Genomic DNA, 19872 nt, shown 5'->3' on the forward strand with positions numbered 1-19872 from the left:
TCTGAACTTTCCTTGAGTGCTTGATTCATGTTAAAATTAATATAAACATAACATCTGAAAAATTAACCGAGACAATATCAATTCGAATCTTATAATTTACACCATGTTATTCTCAAATAATTTTTCTCTTATTCTGATAATGAGAATTATCTTTTGAAATATTCATAGACATAAAATAGTATAAGAGGGCAATTTAAAAATCGTTGAGAATCAAATTCAGTTATTACATAATATTACACCATTTGATAAATTTTTAATGCTAAATGAGTGCCTTTTCGAAAGTACCCTTTCGAAAGACGTACTTCCTCTCAGAAAAGTACCCTTTTCTGAGAGGTAGTATCCTACTCGTTTTTTTTTTTTTAAATTCCCGACGAGAACTCTCAATATTTGATTATCTGGTTGCGCTCAATATTTGATTTCTTAATTTTTAGTGCAAAACTATAGAAAAGTTTTTTTTTAAAAATTACTTTATTTAGAATTTAATATTACCTGGTTAAGCATGTTATTTTTAGCTTGCATTGATATACAATCACAAATAAATTGATCAGAGCAGGTATGGCTTAGGGCAGTGGTGACAAATATAAAAAGCCAAAATTTTAATTTACCCACTAAGTTACAGATTTATTGACGAGAAAAAGAATTTTTGAAATTTGATGGGGGATCGATAACTAACAAATAACCACTAATGCTAGATATGTTTACAACAAAATAAAAATTGATATTTTGTTTTTTAAGTATCTATACTTTTTGTGCTATAAGCATTCATAAAAGTGTAGATTCAAAAAAAAAAGAATATAAAATATTTTTTTTCTTTCTATGTTTTTATGAGTAATACAAATATAAAATTCCCTCCCCCTCCACAGCAACACATCTAAATATCTATTCTAAGAAATTTTCTTCTTTCTCAAGCTCTCATTCTTTTTATATTTTTTTAAGAAATAAAAAATTAGGTTTCATACTGAATTATATTTAACTTTGAATACTTTTTATTGCTGTGAATATTATATTGATTTGAGTGATTTTAATTTCAAAATTTTATGCCAGAGTTGGAAATAACTTATTGGAATTGTTTAAGAAGCTATTTTGCAAATTCGCCATGTATAAGCAAGACCTTTCAGCCAGCATATAGGGATGAGGTTTTCTTATTAAAATGTAAACATTAAAGAAAGCAATGGAGCATGGGAAATAAAAATATGGTGGTTGGTCCTCTGTTCAACTGCATCTACATATAAGAGTTGTTCACTGAGAAATTATTAAAAATCATTTACTTTTTATTTTATCAAAACTTTACTTCACCAAAAAATTAAAATACGAGGGCAACTATTTTCAAATACTTTTTTAATGTACAAATTTACAAGAAACTGCAGGCTTGCAGGTGTAATAATATAAAATGGTTAGCTCACTTAGACAATTTATAGATGAGAGAAATATATAAAACTTATAAGTTTCAACAATTTATAACTAACAGTTAATATTACATACTGTTTCAAAAACGCATCTCATTCACTGATAATAAGATGGCCTATAAGGCGGTTCTGAAGGTCCTCTAGGAGGCATGTGTCCAACACTAGGATTTTGAGCTGGAGGAGGTGCAGCTATAGGTCTCGGAGGAAGAGCAGTTCGGGTTGGTGGTGGAGGTACACCACTTGGAGGCCACTGCTGCATATATGAAGGAGTTTCTTCATATCCACCAGATGATGGTGGAAAACGCTGGGGAGGAGGCACGGGATGAGGTACATGAGTAGGACCACGAGGAGGAGTATAAGTAGCAGGAGGTGGATGATGCACAACAGGAGGAGGTGTTGAGTATATTGGACCACCTGGTGGAGCATGTGGATGGTTAATTGGAGGTTGGTGATGAACTGGGGGAGGAGGTTGGCTAAAAGCCTGGGTAGTAATGGGTGGTGCTTGGGAATACGTAGGAGCAGTACCTGGATGAGGATGCTGATAAGCATGTGGTGGATAAGTTGCTGGCGGGTGTTGTAGTGGAGGTAAAGGATGAGTCGGTGTGACACCAGCAGAATATTGGGGTGCATGTGGTTGCGGATGAAGGTGTGAAGCTACAGGCGGCACATGATTTGCTCCATCATCTTGAATGGGAACCGTTATCAAATTAGGTCTTGCACTACTGACAGGTATAGTACTGGCATAATTAGCAGGAGAATGAGGGTATTGACGAGACTGTCCAACTGGGCTTCCCAAAGGAATATTAGTATTTCTTGTGTGGTCCACAGGATCCCTGTGTTCTTGAGGATGTTGAATGTGACCACCAACAATAACTGACTGGTGTGAAACATCAACTTGTAAATGAGCTCTTGGATCACGTGGATCCCTAGTCAAAGGAACATGACTAGCGCCAACAGTAGAAACAGGCGGAGGATGTGTAGTGGAGGAGGATGAAGTTGTTTTTAAATGTCGATGATTAACATGAGCCTAAAGATAGTAAGGAATAAGTAAACTTTTAAAACTTTTAACTTTACAGTTTCTTATATATATCTAAATTAGAATTGCTCATTATGTAATTAAAATACAAAAAAGCAGGAACTATTTAAAGTAATTAGATATTGATTAAATGTTTTTGTTAGGATTAGATTCGTAAAGGATTATGAAAGGATCTGAATTTTTTTTCAAAGATCATTTTCTAGACACAAAAGTTCTTGGTAAAAGAAAATTAATAAAAATAATATTTTAAAATGAAGTAAAAATAATACTTTAACAGCATTTATACTTTAGATTTAAAAAATCATCAACATTTGGTACTCCACGAACACCCATGAAATAATAATAATATAAAAAATGCCACTTCAAAACTTAAAATTTTTATATTTTCATTATTTGGATATATTATTTTATAAATTAAATACGCATATTGTACAATGTAATTTGAATGATTTAGTACTTATACATTAGTTCAAACACCATATTAAAGTACTCAGATAACAAAAAAAAAAAAAAAAAAAAACTTAAAAGAGTTATATGTTTACTTTTAAATTTAACTATTATTTTTAATAATGAAAATATAAGCTATAATTAATCAAATTCATCATACACTAATAATTGGTGATTAGAAGAAAAGGGATTTAAGTATTTCATACTTGCAGATCTCTTTGACTGAGGTAAGTTCTCCCACAAGCACCAGGTACATGCCGAGAACCTCCATATGTACACATGAAAACAGTACCTAAAATACTCTGTTCAATTCTTTGAACATTCATATCACACCTGAAACAGTCAGACACAATTAAATAACCAAGAATATTAATAATGACATATATTTAACAAAATACATATTGACAATACTTACTTTGGACAAACCTTTTCCAGTTTTTTAGCACAATCAAAGCATAAAACATGTTTGCAAGGAATCTAAAAAAAAGATAGATATTAAAATAATAAAAACTCTTAGTAAAGCATAGATAAACAAAAGTACCACAAACATTTCCCACTCACCCTCTAAAATATCTTTTTCATTAAAAATGTTAATAATCACGTTAAGTTGAATTTTTTTAGGAATAATTAAGAAACTATACAAAGACAAACACTCAATTTGAAATAAAGAATAAATTAAAAATGAAATTTCTTTTTAAATGTCATAGAGATATCAAGATGGATGGTATTAATTTTTCTTTTATACAGTTAATAATACACAATTAAAATGTTTGTGAAAAAGATTACTTAAACTTCCTACTACTTTTTAAATGATAAAGAATGAGCACTTCTGCAGTAACAATAACTTACTCCTAAAAATGTCACATGATTTTGGTTTACAAAATTAAAAAAAAAAGAAGCTCAATTAATGGAGTCACAATTAGTAAAGTATAAATTTCCATATAGGTTTACTGAAAAAAAAATGTAATTGGGGGAAAAATACATTTTAAGAAGGGAGGAGAGTTATCCAATAAGAGAAGTAGACTTTCTTTTTGCTTAAAGAAAAATTAATAATGCTAAAATTAATATTAGCTAAAAAAAAAAAGAAAAAAAAAAGAAATACCATTAGAAATTTATAAAAAAAGTTTATCCCCAGATTTCCCCCAAAACATTTTCAAAATATTATTAGCTTGAAACTAGAATTATTGCATTTATTTATAACAACTATATTTGCAATATTAAACACTAAATGAAAAAAGAACCACAATTTTATATATTTAAATAACAAAAAGTCTGCATGTTTTAAAAGTTAAAAAAGAGAAAAGAGGATTAATACTGATTGTTTAAGGATTATTACACAACAGATGTCACCATTTAAAATTGATTATTAGAAAGAATTTTTACATGAATGAATTGTAAATTTTAAAAAAAATTTATTAGATAATTTCATTTTATATAGTAAAAAAGAAATAGCTTTCAAAATATGTTTTTAAAACTTAACATTAAAAAGTAACATTTATATGAATGATTCAACTTCTTAAAAGGATGTTAATTGTTACATTTTCACATAATCATTCTAATGTGTCATATCTGTTAATTATTCTTTATTATAACATGATTTTAATACAAATTTTGGGAAATTTTTTTTTTATACTTAGTTAAACAAAGATATCTACACTAAATTAGAATAAAAACTATACATTACCATCCGGCCATAATTTAGAATAGGCAATGAACATTTTTCACAGCAATGAATTAGGGGGTCTATTACTTTTTCCCCAATCAGATTTACCTACAAAATAATTTTTAACAAGAATAAGTCATTTTTTTTTTTTTTTTACAATTACAAATCTAAATAGTTCTAGAATTCAAAATTCCATACTTTGTGATCCCATCTTAATTTTTGGTTTTGGTGCAAAGGTTCAGGAAATGAACGATCCATGGGACTGAAGGCTGGGGTTTTATCAAGCTTAGAAATAACTTCATCAAGGTTTGTATCTGTAACTAAAATATACATATATATATTAGAATTGTTTACAATATATACAATTGTTGTCAAATATTCTACAATTGTCTCTAAAATTATATGCATGGGGGATAAAATTGTCCCCTTGAAATATGTTTGGTTACAAAATAATAAAGAAAAATAGTTTCCTCGCATCAAATTTTATGTGTTAAAAAAAATTTTTTTTTGGTACTAATTTGACTGTTCCACACATTGTTTAGGCTTTAGTTTAGTTAGATCTCAAAAGGAATAATTGAAAGTGTCTGGTACAGAAATGTTTACATGATGGAATTTCAAATTTACATGTTGAGCTGAGCTTTGCATTTATGTACTGGCAGTATAATTGTTCATCAATAAATTTTCACTCTTTTAGAATTGTCTTTTAAAATTTCATAATCTTTAGAAATCTAATTTTAATATAATATTTTGTAAGTCTATGTTCTACTATGTTTTTCTCATTTATTTGATCTTAGCATTTTAAACAATATATGGAATTCACTTACTAATATTATTTTAGCTTTTCTTCATTTAATTTTAATCTTCAACCATTACGGGATAAAGAACATAATTAGTTTTCTTGCATAATAAAAGGCAATTTATAATTTTTTATGCATATCATAACATGAATTAGGCAATTGTGAAGTTTGATTATTTTTCTCATACAGGTTATCTGCTACATTTTAGATTTTCAAATTCATGACTTTCCATTTGAATTTTTCGTGACTTACAGAAGTTACTATTTTCTCCGACAAAAACACAACAAAAAATTTAAAAAAGCGTTACAATAACACTAATTGGCACAACCAAAACTGTTATACTCTGCATCTTTATATTTATTGATTTCAAACTTAAAAAACAAGAAAGAGTTGAAGTAATTAAAGTAGCTAAAAAGATACAAAAGTAAGTAACTAAATACAGTCAGATATATGTAGTTATTTAAACCTGTTTTATTAATTCTTAAAAGTGTAATATAAAAAGCCTAAACTTAGAATTTTAAATTGATTAAATAAAAATAATAAAGAGATAAAAAAATTCTGGAATCACAGAAGTTTAACAGATAATTTGCTCCAGAAATGATGTTCTTCTTTCTCTCATCTTTTGAAAGAACACCATAATTTTTAAAGAACAGGATAAAAACATTTTAAAATTTAATAAAATATGATTATGAGAGGGTATTTTGTTACAAATTCAGATATTCGGAGCACTGTGAAATAAGGGAGGGGGTGGGGGGAACTTTTAAAAATTAGATTTTTTGACAACCAAAATCCCTGATTTTTTAAAAAAAAAAAAAAAAAAGTTAAAATCATGACAAATTTCGCCCCATACCGAAATACATGACTTTCCAGGTGCGCAGATACTCTGTCAAGTATGTAAGCCATATAAAACTTTTGCAGCACTAAATGAATATCTAGGTGGTTTTATTAGACTATTAAATTTTCATTACCCATGTCAACCCTAATCATCTAGTTCAAATTCAACATTAACCTCTTTATCACAACGGCTCACATATGTGGACCTTCGCTTATTAGCATCGAAAAATATGCTATAACAAATTTATAATACAGTACAGAACCCGTTATCCGGAAATCAGGAAACCGGAACGAAATTCGATAAATTTTCCCGCCATTTTCAAAACAAAAAAACATATTTTTCCTCATAAGATTTTAGGATTTTTCTTTCTATTTTGAAAGATGTTTACCTTACCATCATTTTGGAAATAATCATTAGTGTATTACTTCGTTTTTTCTTCGTTTTAAGATTATTTCCAGTTTCTTTTTTTTTAGTTGGGCTTAACAATAAAAAAAACGGCTTTTTGTAGTGATTCAGAAAACCGGAAAAATCAGTTATCCGGAATAGCGATGGTCCCGATCGTTCCGGATAATTGGTCCCCTACTGTATTACCATTACTGAAAAGAAAAATTTGTGGACATTTATCCTAAGTCATGCGAAAAACGTAAACTATTTGGGTAGAATTCTAAATAAACAGATTTTTGAAAAATGACAAAATCCATCTGCTCTCAAAAAAAAAAAATTTTTTAATTTTAAATATTATATAATTTAGTTATTCTGGGAAGAATTTTTTTTCTTTTGGCTTAGCAGTTATGAGTAGGAAGTTTTTAAATTTACATTAATTTATTATTTAAAAACAATGCAGTTAAGAACATGTAGGTCCACGTTTGTGCACCTTGATATCGTATAGCGAAAATTACGACATAGTAGCAAAGAGAAATCTCATAGTATTATGAAATCTATGTAAGATATATCTATTTAGAGACACTACAATGATTTAATAATATTTTTATGTGTATTTTAGTTAATTGTTTTAGATTAAAGTACATACATTTAATAACTCTTAACTTTTCATATACTTTTTTCAATAAATTTAAAATCTTACCCGCGAGAATTAAATATTTTTTTTTAATTTTAGATTTTTTTTCAATAATTATTTATTTTGCATTGCATAATTAAAACAGTTTTGAAACTGATTTTTAAAGCAGTATTGCAACGTGCTTAGAAAAATTTTAGTTTTTCTTCTTCTCTTAAATAATTTTTAAATCTATTCGTCTATTTAATTATACAATTAAATAGACCATTACATAACAATATGCATGTTCATTCCTACTTTAGGTGTGACATAACATTTAAAATAATTATATTCTTTTACTTAATTCAGACCTGAGGTCCAAGTATGTGTATACCAAAAATTATTAGAACGTAGGTAGCATAATTCTTATTTTCTTTATATTATTAGTAATGGCAGTAAAACAGAAATTCGGAATAATTAATATTGTTTCGTTTTATTCCATTATACTTCAGTAGTAAAGAGGTTAAGTACATTTGAACATCGCCTAAAATAATTCCATGCTTCATAATAACTTCACCTTTATCAGTTTATTTTGATAAAGTCAAGTGATACAATTATTGAATTAAATACTAAATTGGTGTTATATACAGGGTTTTCCCTAAGCGCTTTTAGAAGGGTAGTCCGCCCTGCTTGCCCTTTTTATCCCTATAAATGCGTCTTTTTTGTAAAAATAAGACTCGTTCAAAAACACTGCCTTTTTAATCGCATTTCCTTTTTCAAACAATTAATGCATTGTTTAAATAATAATTACACACTGGTAAAATTATCTGTGGTTATAGGTTTAATTCTGATTACTAGAATAGAAATAGATCTCAATTTTTGGAAGAAAACTTCAAAACAATTAATTTTCCAATTTTCGAATTTTTTAGAAAAATTGAAGAAAAAAGTCTAATAGAAACCCTCTTAATTGCAGTGGCCAGGGTTGGGTTTTTGACGTCAAAAAGTGGTTTTTGACATGACAAGGGTATAATACTGGTTTAAACCGTCAAAAATGTCAAAAACTGAAGTTTGCCAAGAAAATATATAAACTTCAAAACTACCAACAGTTGCCATGCATTATATTGAAATTTAATTATACTATAGGTAATCAGCAGGTTTTAAAATATTTTTTAATTAAAATTAAGGTAAAATAACAGATTTAAAATCTCAGAAATTTATATTCAAATGCATGTGCAGAAAAATTTTGCACAAAAATTGTTTAAATATTTATATTTAAAATTTTTTTTTTTTTTTTTTGATACTTAAGAAAATTAAAAGTTTATTACTATGCATTTTTGACATATAAGGAACATATAACTAATATTTATAAGGAACTTACAAGTTATGTTGTATAAATACAAACTTGATACAAGATACAAGTGTATAAAAAAAAATTTTTAATGTTATACCGAATATCTTTATTATCCAGTATGTTAATTTGAATTTAAAAGTAGTTATATTTATGAATAATGATAAATATAATTCATATTGTTTATTATATTTATTTATAATTATTACACTTATCATTTTAAAACAATTTTTATCTCTTAATTTTTTTTTCTCCACTTGTATTAAGAATACAAATAATGCATATCTTGAAAGCAAGAAGTAATTATTCAACAGCTGAATATTTAGATATTCAACAAAACTATATCGTATTCAGCAAAATGAAATTCACAAGTATTTGGATAAACTAAATTTTCAGCATAGTAAATGAATAGGCTGAATATACTGTAAATCGACACTAACTACTCTGTGTATTTAACAGAAAGCACTTAAATTTGTATTGTCTTATGTTAAAAAGATTATTAAGAAGATTTAAAAGAATATTAAAAAGATTTTTCTTTAAAAGATGTCTAATGTACAAAACTGCTAATGTTTATCTTTAAAAATGTCTAATTTTTAGTATAATCTATACTATACACTAAATTTGGTTATAAATAAATTTCTTAATAATATCACTGCAGATTTTCAATAACACATGAAAATGAATACATAATATTACAAAAGATGTGAGCTTTCAAAAGTACAAGATTTTGGTTACTATTCAAAATATAAGTGTTTCTTCAAAATTTTAAATTTATTTTTTCTAGAACATATTTAGAAACACTATCCTTTATAAAAAATATATAAATTTTATGTATTAATTAAATTTCACATATGAATATAGGTTTTTGACATTTTCGACATTTTTGACAGTGAGGTTTTTGACGTGACGGTTTAAACCATGGTTTAAACTGTCAAAAACTGTCACATGTCAAAAACCTGCCAACCCTGGCAGTGGCATAATAAAAAGGTCTAAAAAAGTGGAAAATTTTTGAGAAAAAAAAAAGAAAAAAAAAAGCTAGATAGAAACCAAAATAAAAAATGTTCTAAATTTTTAAACGAAAGATTTAACGAAAAAAAAATTTAATTTTAACTTTTTTACATCCCTGAATTTTAGAAAAAAGTTACCATAAAAGAGTAACGTTCATTAGAAACGCTCTTTAAAAATTGCTGTCATAATAAAAACGATAATAGAAAAAATACTAAAAATGAAAAGTAAAACAGGAAAAAATCGTTACTTGGCTCGTAAATATAACTTTAACGTTGAGAATATCAGTTTTCTATGTTACCAGTTATCTATCCAACCGTGCAAGAAATAAAAGAATTAAGTCAATTAGAAAGGCTCCGCTAATATGTTTCGCTTTAGTTAAAACAGAAAAACAAGCATAAACAAAAAAAAAATCTCTATTTCTTAAACTATGTGTTGAAAAACCAATGAAATTGACTTGCTTGAATATAAGTTTAAAAAAAATCAGCATTACAAAACTGATGGTTCAGTATAAAGTAATCTAGTTTCAATTCAAATTTCACTTTTCTATGTGCCTTTCAGAACATAAATTGAAAAGTTTTAGACTAAACTATTTCTTATAATATATAGTATAAAATATGATTTTAGATTCTTATTTATTAAATCACAATACTTCAAAATAAAATTTCCACACAGAAAAAAACTTTGGTGAAAAATAATTTCCCAAATAATATTTTGCCTAATATTTGGCAAAAATGGGGGAAATCGAATTGTGGACGAGTATTCATTACATACTTAAGATACATATTGTTTTCACACATTTTTCTTAATGAATTCTTTTAATTTTCAATTAGTAAATGCACAATCCTAGATCTCAAAATGCAAAGGTTAGTAAAATGTTTTTGTAAGATGATGGACGTACAACTAGCACTAGGTGATAAATCGAAAAATATCAATGTTATGCAATCATCGGCATATTTTTTGGATATCGAAAATTGAGATCTAATGAGATGAGTCCGATGACTATCGATGAATCTTCAACATCAATGATTTCAAGCGTGTGCAAAGAGCACTTCTCTTGAATGTGACATCAATGGCCGCAAGTTTGTGCAAAGAGCATTTTCCTTTGATCATAAACGAACAGTGAGAGTTGCACTGATGATCGTTGTCTTTCCAGTGTTTTGACTAATGTTGCTGACAGTAATCTGATAAATGTTTTTTTTAAGTAAATACATGTTATACAACCTCTAAAACAACAGTATAGTTATAATTATGACTAAATTAAAAATATTTAATATTGAAATAACTGATCTTCGAAACCTTGAATTTTTGATATCACAAAATATTTACTATCTCTCCTATAATTTTATCAACGTTTTCTTACACACATAAAATAAATAAAAAGTTAATAGCAACTCAGCATTTTTAGCAGTAGCAAATAGGAGAACAAAAATACATATAAATCTTTTAAAATGAATTTAATCCTCCTAAAAATAGTTGCAAGTGGGGGACGACCCCTGTAATATAAATGAAAATAAATAACATTTAGAATACGGTTTTCTTTTTTAATAAGAGAGCATCTGTAAACATAAAATACGCGGATATGTGGAAGCAATCATAAAATTATGTTATGAAGAAGGAATCGGATTGATAGTAACAGTTATAAAAATATTATATACGACAATTTCAAATAAATAACTAATAATTTTTTTTTAAATATGGAGAACTCAAACTTACATGTTTTATCAGGAGACGTCTTCTCGCCGGGAGGATCAGTGTTTTCTTCATTGTCATCATTAGCTTTTTTTGTTGAAGTTCGCTTTGCTTTTCCTCCTCGACGACCTCTTCCCCGTCCTTTACCTTTCAGTTTCAATGAAATATTTTTACGCACTCCCTGTGTTTGAGCTGATCCAACATTTGTGTCTGAATATTCTAAATCATCAGCTACGATATAATGTAAACAATGATAAAGCACAGAGAAACAGTGGGCATTTTTAAGAATAATAAATGAAAGACAAATAAATATGAAAAATAATAGAATGTTATTAAACAACTTATTCGCCAAAATTTTTCATACAGCATGGGAATTTAATTACGAAAGATTCTTTAAAAATTACAGTACACATTTTACTCATACTTACTTTCATCCGCCATCTTTCCTTTTAAAATATTTATATATTACAGTTGGCGGTTACGTATAAAATTTCACAATTGAGTTTGCTGTGAACTAATTATTCGTGCGATTCACTCAGAAACCTGAAATCACTAAAAATATTTTATTTTTAAAAACGAAAAAAAGAGAAACTCTCCTTAAGCGAATAAATTTCTTTAAAATCAAATTGCAGGTAAAGAATTATCACAAGCCATCAAATTTTTCACGTTTGTTCCGCATCTACAGTTTGCACTCAATTTTCAGTTTTCGGTTTAAAATTTATAAGAGCATACTTGTAGTTCCAACTCGTTCAGTTTTATTAGTTTTTTTCAGTGCAAATAACGTACAACTTAAAATTTCTTCTGCTAGTACCTAATAGCTGTTTACATTTTTTTCTTCTTTTCTTAACATCATGAAATCATGGAAGTAAGTTTGAATAATTTGAATTTTCGTTTCATAACATTTTAAAAGTAAAGTATTATATTTATTTATAACTTTTAAAAAACTGTCATATTATACTTTCTCTTGCATCACTCATTTTTCTCTTATTATAATGTATTGTATATCCTCGTATTTGATTATAATAATGAATAGCTTTTCAGCCTAATGATTAGTAACGGTTTTTATTTTGTGTCCTATTTTAATTTTTAACTACTTTCTTATAAATTGAATCAATATTTTAATTGTTGTTGTGCTAGTGCTAATAAATAGAGACAAGTGAGTTGATTAAACTCCGTTTCGTATGCAATTTTCAAGAATGAAGAGTCAAATAAATAAAAAAAGAAAAAAAAAACAAATCATATTTTACAAAGAACAAAATTTCTGCTTCGCCATATTAAAGTTTACAATGTTTCGGGGTTTACAATTGTGTATACTTTTCATTTTGGTAATTTTCTTTTCATTTTGGTAATTTTTTTTTTCTTGCAGAAAACAGAAAAAATAACTTAAAATTGGGTTTTTTTTTTCTGTGACTCTGCTACATTGTGAAAAGTAAAGGTCCTTAGGTCTCAGTTTCCAAATTCCTATTTTATAAAAGCGAGTTTCACTTTAAAACATGAATTCTCCACCTTTTCATTCATGTATTAATGTATACATTTATTATTATTCTATTAATTGGGGGACAAAACAAACAATTTGAATTCAGGTCAATATTTGAACAATCACGGGGGATATTTCCATATCCTGATCTGTCGCGCCAACTACAATTGCCAAGGCGCCAAAAGATTTTTTAAAAAAAAGGGACATATAGATGATGTTTTTTTTGGTTTCACGTGGGCCACTGCCCGGAAGTTTCCAAGACTTGGTGACTATTCTGCCACAGAACACAATACGGAAATCTCCCGCAATCAAGCTTAAAACTTAACTAATAATTAGCATTGTGGAAAAGTGGCGATATTTTAATAAGTAACTTAGTAACGAAGAATTTAGTGTACATATATATTTAAAATTTAGGAAATATCTTACATCAATAATTCTGCTGCCATTGTCATTTTTTTTCGCGTTATAAAATTACTCTTCCCAGTGGGCCTGTTACAGCTTATTTTTTGCATTCTACACTGTAACCCTTTGAAATTTCAAAGTGCAATTCAATTTTACAGTCTTTTTTTAATACTGTCTTTTTTTGAAGCATTTTTATACTTTGCGTGTTTCATTCATTTACTCTATTGGTTGAAGATCAATGATAATGTAACATTCGCTTCCTTCAACACCAATTAAACAACTCAGCATCCTTGCAAGTTAACTTTATAGGAAAAAAATCTGTAACCATGTATTTATTTAATTAAGTTAAAATAATCTTAGTATTTCATAATTTTAATCACAAATAACCAAACATGTTTTTTTTTTTTTACTTGCTTAAATTATTTTTGCAAGTAAAAAAAAAAATTATAAATGCAATTTAAAATCGTGTATTTCCACATTGGTACTCATGTCAAAATATTTACCAAATTTTTACAATTTCTGTTCAGTTACATGAGAAAGACCAAAAAATAAATGAATACATAAACAAAATAATAATAATAATAGAATAAGCAAGCTTGCAACCAGTCCAATTTTTGAGGGGAACAAGAATAAATTACACAGCCACAATAGTTTTCAAAATTTCGCTCATCAAAAAAAAATTTTTTAATGTACCAAATACCTGTTGAGCGATTAATTATTTTTATCTCATTCTTGTTTTTAACTTTAAGAAATTAAAATTGATGATAATTTGCAAAATTTTTCTTTATTTGCATGGAATATTGAGAAGGACTTTAGAGGTTTTTAATTATTAGGGAGGGGGATAAACCAACCTTTTCTGCAAGCAAGTACCGATATGAAAATATCTCCAAAAAGTTTTTAATGACTATTTTTATTATAGTAAAGTATTATTTGACATAATTGTATATTAGGAGATTAAGCAAGGCATGTTTTTGAAAGTTCAACTATTCGGAAAAAAATATTATTTCCATTTTCCATTGATGTCATTGATTTTGGCTAATACACAACAGTCAAGATTTAACATAATCAAGTAATTTTTATGATGATTTAACACTTTAGTATGTATCTTAATTTTTTAAAAATCCAATTTACATTTATAGTTAACCGTTATATTTAAGTGCGAGCAAAAAACTCCGAATGCTACTCATTTTTGTTAAAAGGAAGAAAAATCTACACAAAATTCTTTCTTTTATAATTTTAGGTAAAAAAAAACTTCCGAAGCAAAGCCATGTTAATTCATTATTTATTATTTTTTTTATTAAAGTATTGCTTTGATCTTATTTAGTAACTTTTTTGTATTTTTAGGGTAAATAGCTATAAAACTGAGAATTAAAAGGATTCATTTGACCATGACAAGGACATTGTTTTTATCTAGTAAGTATTAATTTGTATAATACCTATACTTATTTCTAAATCTTTATTTAAAAAAATTTGGGAATGCTCAGTCTGGTCGAGTGAAATGAATTATGTTTTATATTTTCGGGGCCGGGATAGCCTGGTCGGTAAGGCGCTGGGCCCATGTCCAAGAGTTTGTGGGTTCGAACCCCGTCGCCCGAAGACTCCCCGTGTAGTAAAGTGACTGATGCACGTTAAATCTGTCGAGTCGCAAAAGTCCTCCATCTCCCCATAACAAATTAAAACCTCTGGGGGTACTGAATTGGGGATCGATCGTTCTCTGATTCAGGTCAAAATTACGATCTGTGGGTGAATGAATGGGTCCGTCCTATAAACGGGTGCGACGTATGGTGTGGCAGAAGTCGAATTCTTGACCATAGATGGCGCCACTGAAAAAAAGAAACGCACACTCTGTCTTAAATTTGCTAGGTTTCACCAAGCAGGCTTGCTAATACGGCAAGTAGCATTAGAAACAACAAAAAAATTTCATATTAAATTCTTTTTAGGGCATTCTTCAAATAGAAGATAAAGAAGAAGTGTCCCAGCTTTAAAATAGACTATTTAGCTTTAATAAAGGAAAATTTAAAAAGGTGCCAATTTAAATTTTTTTTATTAGAGCTTATGATGAATTTTTAATAAATATTTTAATTTAAACATACTCAATTTCATATATTTTTGTGGCCTCAAACATAAAGTAGCTTTTTAATTATTGAATTACAATTTTATTGGAGAGTTCTAAGTCCATCGACATTTACGATGAGCTGATCATCAGCGATTTTTCTGTATCATAACATGTAAAAAAGGTTTCTGTCTAGATAGACAAATAGCATAAATCATTCATAGGTATCTTTTAGTTATACTTTATAATCGCAAACCTTGAAACATGAGGCTTATTGTTACTTAGAATTTAATGTTATGTAGATCATTTCTCATATCATTAAACTTAGCTACTGAGCATGGTAATGTATGGTTACAGATTGATATTAATGCTTAAAAATAATTTTTAAATCAAAATACTTTAAAACTCAAAAATATGTACTACATTTATTTGTTTTCTGCAAAATATTGATTGTGGAGAAAATTTTGTCTCTTGAAGTGATAAAGTGGCTAAATTTATCATGCTTTTATTGCATTCTTATTTTTTGTTGAGTCTTAGTCTTAATTACTATGTAAATTTTGTAATGTAGCATTATAAATAAAGAAAAAATAAAATTAATTATATCACTTCACTTTTTTCAGCTTCAATTTTTTTCTGTTCTCTGGCATTTTCATTAAGCCATGCCTACAGAAATATAAATAGCAATGCAGATGATACCAGTTCTTCCTTGCAGATTCAACCAATGGTGAGTGCTACTTTTCACTATTGGCATGACATTTTGATAGATTTATATTAAATTGCCCACTACATTTAAAAAAAAAAAATCAACAAAATAATGGATTCTCCGAGTTTTTCAGCCTTTCTGAATAATGTCTCAAATTTAAATGAAGATTTTTCTTTTGTTACTTCGACTCCTGTTGCAAAAAAGAGACTAAAGAGAACTTATGATGACTTAGAACAGCTTAATCCCTGCAATATAACTTGTGAGTTCATGGATGGTGGAGATTTTTCTGAATATTTGAAACCACTGGATGAATCAAGTGAAAAAGTGGAAGAAAATAAAGAGGTAGAACCCATCAATGTTATACAAAATAGTTCCTGTCCATTGTTTCCTGATGATTCATTGACACTAAAAGAAAAAGAGGATCTGAACAATTCAAATACATTTTTTCTTTCACAGTCTAAATTTCCAAAAGGACTCCCACAGACTTCAGTTCTCTCTAGTTCTAGAAATTACCCTACTTCTAGTGAAAGTATATCTTCTCGTATTATTCAGAAATTAAAACACAATGTTTCTTCTAGTCCTAAGTCACCATTTTCAAGACAATTAAAACGAACTAGTCTTTTATTTGCTTTAAATGAAGCTCAAAAGTTACATGAACAGCTTTCACAGACATCTGTTGGACCCTTTTTTGGTTTGCCATCGAAAATGATATCTCTACTAAAGTCTCACAAAGGTATTGAAGAATTGTATACTTGGCAAAATGAATGTTTGATGTTGCCAGCTGTAAAACAGAAAAGAAATCTTATTTATTCTTTACCTACTAGTGGAGGTAAAACTTTAGTTGCTGAAATTCTTATTATTAGAGAATTATTATGCTACTTCAAAGATGCTATTTTAGTTTTGCCTTATATATCACTAGTTCAAGAGAAAGTTCGTGGCTTAGCACCATTTGCAGTAGATTTGGATTTTGTGATTGAAGAATGTGCTGGTATTAAAGGGACTATTCCACCTCGAAGACGCCGAAAAAGACACACTCTGTATATTTGCACAATAGAGAAAGCTCATTCCCTTGTTAACTCAATGATTGAGGACAAGCGAATGGGTGAAATTGGTCTTGTAGTTGTTGATGAGCTTCATATGATTGGAGAGAAAGGTGGTCGAGGAGCTGTGCTCGAAAGTTTGTTAACTAAAGTTCTTTTCACTTCTAAGACTACACAAATAATTGGAATGAGCGCTACGCTCAGCAACATGTCCGATCTCCAATCTTTCCTCAATGCTGATATTTATGAAAAAGATTTTAGACCTATTGAATTGAAGGAATTTGTCAAAATTGGCAATGAACTGTATGAAATGGTTGACAAACGAGCTGAGGAATGGCGCCTGGCTCGTACATTAGATTTTGGATATTCAAAGGAAATGTTGTGCCGTGATCCAGATATGGTAACTGGTTTAATAATGGAAGTTATACCAAAAAATTCCTGTTTGGTATTTTGCCCCACAAAAAAACATTGTGAAAATGTAGCTAGGACCATTTGTCAACTAATGCCGGATCACATGACTGATCACAAAAAAGAAGAGAGGGAAGCTCTAATAAAAACATTGATTGAAGATGGCAATGGAAATATTTGTGATATCTTAAAACTATGTTTAAAATATGGGGTTGCTTATCATCACAGTGGACTTACAATGGATGAACGTAAATTAATTGAAGAATCTTATCTTAATGGAACACTTTGCTGTTTAACTTGCACTTCAACATTAGCTGCTGGTGTGAATTTACCTGCTAAAAGAGTTATTCTTCGAGCTCCTTATGTGGGTTCTGAGTTTATCACTTATAGTCGGTATAAACAAATGATAGGCAGAGCTGGAAGGGCAGGAATTGATAGTTCAGGTGAAAGTATATTAATTATTAAACCTTGTGATAAGCTGAATGTTGGTAAACTTCTAACATCTGATATGGATCTGTGTCAAAGTAATTACATTACTGAACCTCAACTTTTAGACATACTTCTATTGAGTTTAGTAGGTTTAAATATTGCCACAACTGTAAAAGAAGTTTATTCTTTTATGGGTCATACCTTAGCATCAATTCAAAACAAAAAAGTTGGCTGTACCCCTAGTACAATTTTTGAAGAGAACATGCAAAACTTATGTGAACATGGGATGTTGCTATGTAAGGAGGATAATGCAGGGGAGAAAAAATTTTGTATTACTGATTTGGGGAAAGCTTCTTTTCGTGGAGGTGTGAATGTTTCAACAATGGAAGAGTTTGTAAAGAGACTGCGTGGGGGATTAAATGGTTTGGCTTTGCATTCCCATTTGCATTTATTATATCTTGTGACGCCTGCAGAATACTCATCATCAATAACCTTTGCCCCTGATATATTTTTTCAAAAGTATTCTAAATTAAGTGCTGTAGATATTGTTGCTGCTGAACAAATTGGCATAACAGAACGGATGGTTATGCTTATGGCTAGTGGACGCTCATTAGGCAAAAAACAAACTGTTATGCATCATTTTTATATTACTTTAATCTTGTATGATTTGTGGAATCAAGAGACTATATGGTCAGTGTCCCAAAAATACCAGGTGCATCGTGGTGTTATTCAAAATTTGCTCAATAGCACTACTGCCTTAGCTGGTACATTGAGTAATTTTTGTAAAGAGCTTAAAGAATTTTGGGCTTACCAACAATTGTTGCCAGATTTTGTTAAAATGTTATCTTACTGTGTCACAATGGAGTTGATACCTCTCATGGAGCTGCCGGCTGTCAAGCGTGGAAGAGCTAAGCAACTGTATGTGGCTGGTTTTAAAACGCTGGCAGATGTGGCTAGAGCTCATCCTAGAGACTTAGTTGACAAATTGATGCACATGAATTATAAAACTGCTAATCAAATTATTTCTGCTGCCAAAATGATTATTATGGAGAAAGCTGAAGCTTTGCAAGAAGAGGCTGAGAACCTAATGGAAGAGTTTGATAAAAACTTCTCATTACTAACAGAAGTTAGTTAGGTGCCATAACACATATATTTTGTTATTTTTTGAAAATCCATTTAATGAAACTTTGTTATCTGAGTTATAAGAGAATTCATATTTTTCATGAAATCTTCTGCTACTAATCATAAACAAGTTAAAGTTTTTTGCATATTGTATCTAGAATTCATTCCAAAGATTTATGTGCTATGATTAAGGCCATCACTTTTATAATTAGGATGGAAATTGTATCTGCTGCTAAAATAATTATTGTGAAGAAAAGAAAAGCTTAAACAGTAAAAGAAAAATTCACTAAAGCTTACTATCAAAACTTAGCAACAAAAAAAGCAGTGCTTTATTTTGTTTTATACTTAAATGTTTTGAATTCGTTTGATAAAGTATTTTTCCAAGAAAATTTGTTATGTTTCAAAATTTTCATTTTATTTTCAAAATTATATGTTGATTAGGTTTATAATCTACAAAAATGTAGCTCTTTATTTTAAATCTTCTTTGCCAGTTCCTTACTTCACTATTAATGAAAAGTTTAGAATTGCAAACGTTACTAATAACTTGGAGAAACAATATTTTATTGGTTATCAGAAAAATTATTTTAAGCTTTAGAAAAGCTATAATTTTGAAAATAGAATGTTACTTATTTTGAGTTAGAAAATGGTTGTTAGTTCCATGTTGTTTGAGTTATGTATATAAAATTTCTGATTTTGAGGAAATATAATTGTTTATAGTTTTATTTTGCAAGTAAAAACTAATGTGACAAAAAAAAATTTAAAATTAAAAAAAAAAGTTCATATTTGATATGATATTGTAGTTATTCACTTTGTCTTCCTCCGCAGAAGTTCAATTTTAAAGATTAAGTTATGATTTTTATTTCAGTTAGCAGTTTAAGCATTCCTTTATTACTATAGCAATGGATAACATTGCTCATTTTGTTGAATTATTGTATAAGGGAAGTCTCCATTTTTTGCATGTAACAAAATTATTAATAGGTTAAGATTTATATTTTTCATTTCAAAAAATATATTT

The 19872-nt window shown here is 28.6% G+C and overlaps 3 protein-coding genes across 7 annotated transcripts in view; 2 read left to right on the forward strand and 1 right to left on the reverse strand.

Annotated features, from left to right (window-relative positions):
- LOC107453563 (uncharacterized) overlaps window positions 1-19872 on the forward strand; it is a 413713-nt gene that overhangs the window by 372153 nt on the left and 21688 nt on the right. Inside the window, exons 1-3 of one of the 4 annotated variants that reach the window (XM_016070431.3) lie at window positions 12009-12088; window positions 14447-14515; window positions 15776-15879. In XM_016070431.3, coding sequence (XP_015925917.2) covers window positions 14491-14515; window positions 15776-15879 — 129 coding nt within the window. In that variant the 5' untranslated portion in view covers window positions 12009-12088; window positions 14447-14490. Of the gene's footprint in view, window positions 1-12008; window positions 12133-12602; window positions 12698-14446; window positions 14516-15775; window positions 15880-19872 lie in introns of those variants that run through there. The other 3 variants (XM_016070433.3, XM_071186816.1, XM_071186817.1) reach the window with 3 other exon arrangements.
- LOC107453564 (E3 ubiquitin-protein ligase Hakai) lies at window positions 1322-11856 on the reverse strand. 2 transcript variants are annotated; one of them, XM_016070436.4, is made up of 7 exons: window positions 11652-11856; window positions 11248-11454; window positions 4751-4872; window positions 4574-4660; window positions 3305-3366; window positions 3096-3222; window positions 1322-2433 (listed from the first exon to the last, which is right to left on the reverse strand). In XM_016070436.4, exons 1-7 carry the CDS (start codon window positions 11662-11664, stop codon window positions 1504-1506), a joined length of 1548 nt encoding a protein of 515 aa, XP_015925922.1. In that variant the 5' UTR covers window positions 11665-11856; the 3' UTR covers window positions 1322-1503. The 2 variants fall into 2 exon arrangements, with proteins under 2 accessions (XP_015925922.1, XP_015925921.2); XM_016070435.4 differs by having other exon boundaries at window positions 11588-11657.
- On the forward strand, window positions 15886-19141 carry LOC139424778 (mutagen-sensitive 301). The gene has a single exon (XM_071186815.1). It carries the CDS (start codon window positions 15970-15972, stop codon window positions 18868-18870), a length of 2901 nt encoding a protein of 966 aa, XP_071042916.1. The 5' UTR covers window positions 15886-15969; the 3' UTR covers window positions 18871-19141.

The sequence above is a fragment of the Parasteatoda tepidariorum genome, chromosome 10, assembly GCF_043381705.1.
Source record: "Parasteatoda tepidariorum isolate YZ-2023 chromosome 10, CAS_Ptep_4.0, whole genome shotgun sequence".
Lineage (NCBI taxonomy): Eukaryota > Metazoa > Arthropoda > Arachnida > Araneae > Theridiidae > Parasteatoda > Parasteatoda tepidariorum.

Excerpts from the sequence above, each read along its gene's own strand:
- LOC107453564 (XM_016070435.4), bottom strand. The coding sequence starts at position 11,657 with ATGAAAGTAAGTATGAGTAAAATGTGTACTGTAATTTTTAAAGAATCT. Across the intron at positions 4,661-4,750 it reads AATTAAGATGGGATCACAAA|GTAAATCTGATTGGGGAAAA; the intron begins GTATGGAATTTT and ends ATTATTTTGTAG. Across the intron at positions 3,367-4,573 it reads TTCTAAATTATGGCCGGATG|ATTCCTTGCAAACATGTTTT; the intron begins GTAATGTATAGT and ends TCTTTTTTTTAG.
- LOC139424778 (XM_071186815.1), top strand. The coding sequence starts at position 15,970 with ATGGATTCTCCGAGTTTTTCAGCCTTTCTGAATAATGTCTCAAATTTA.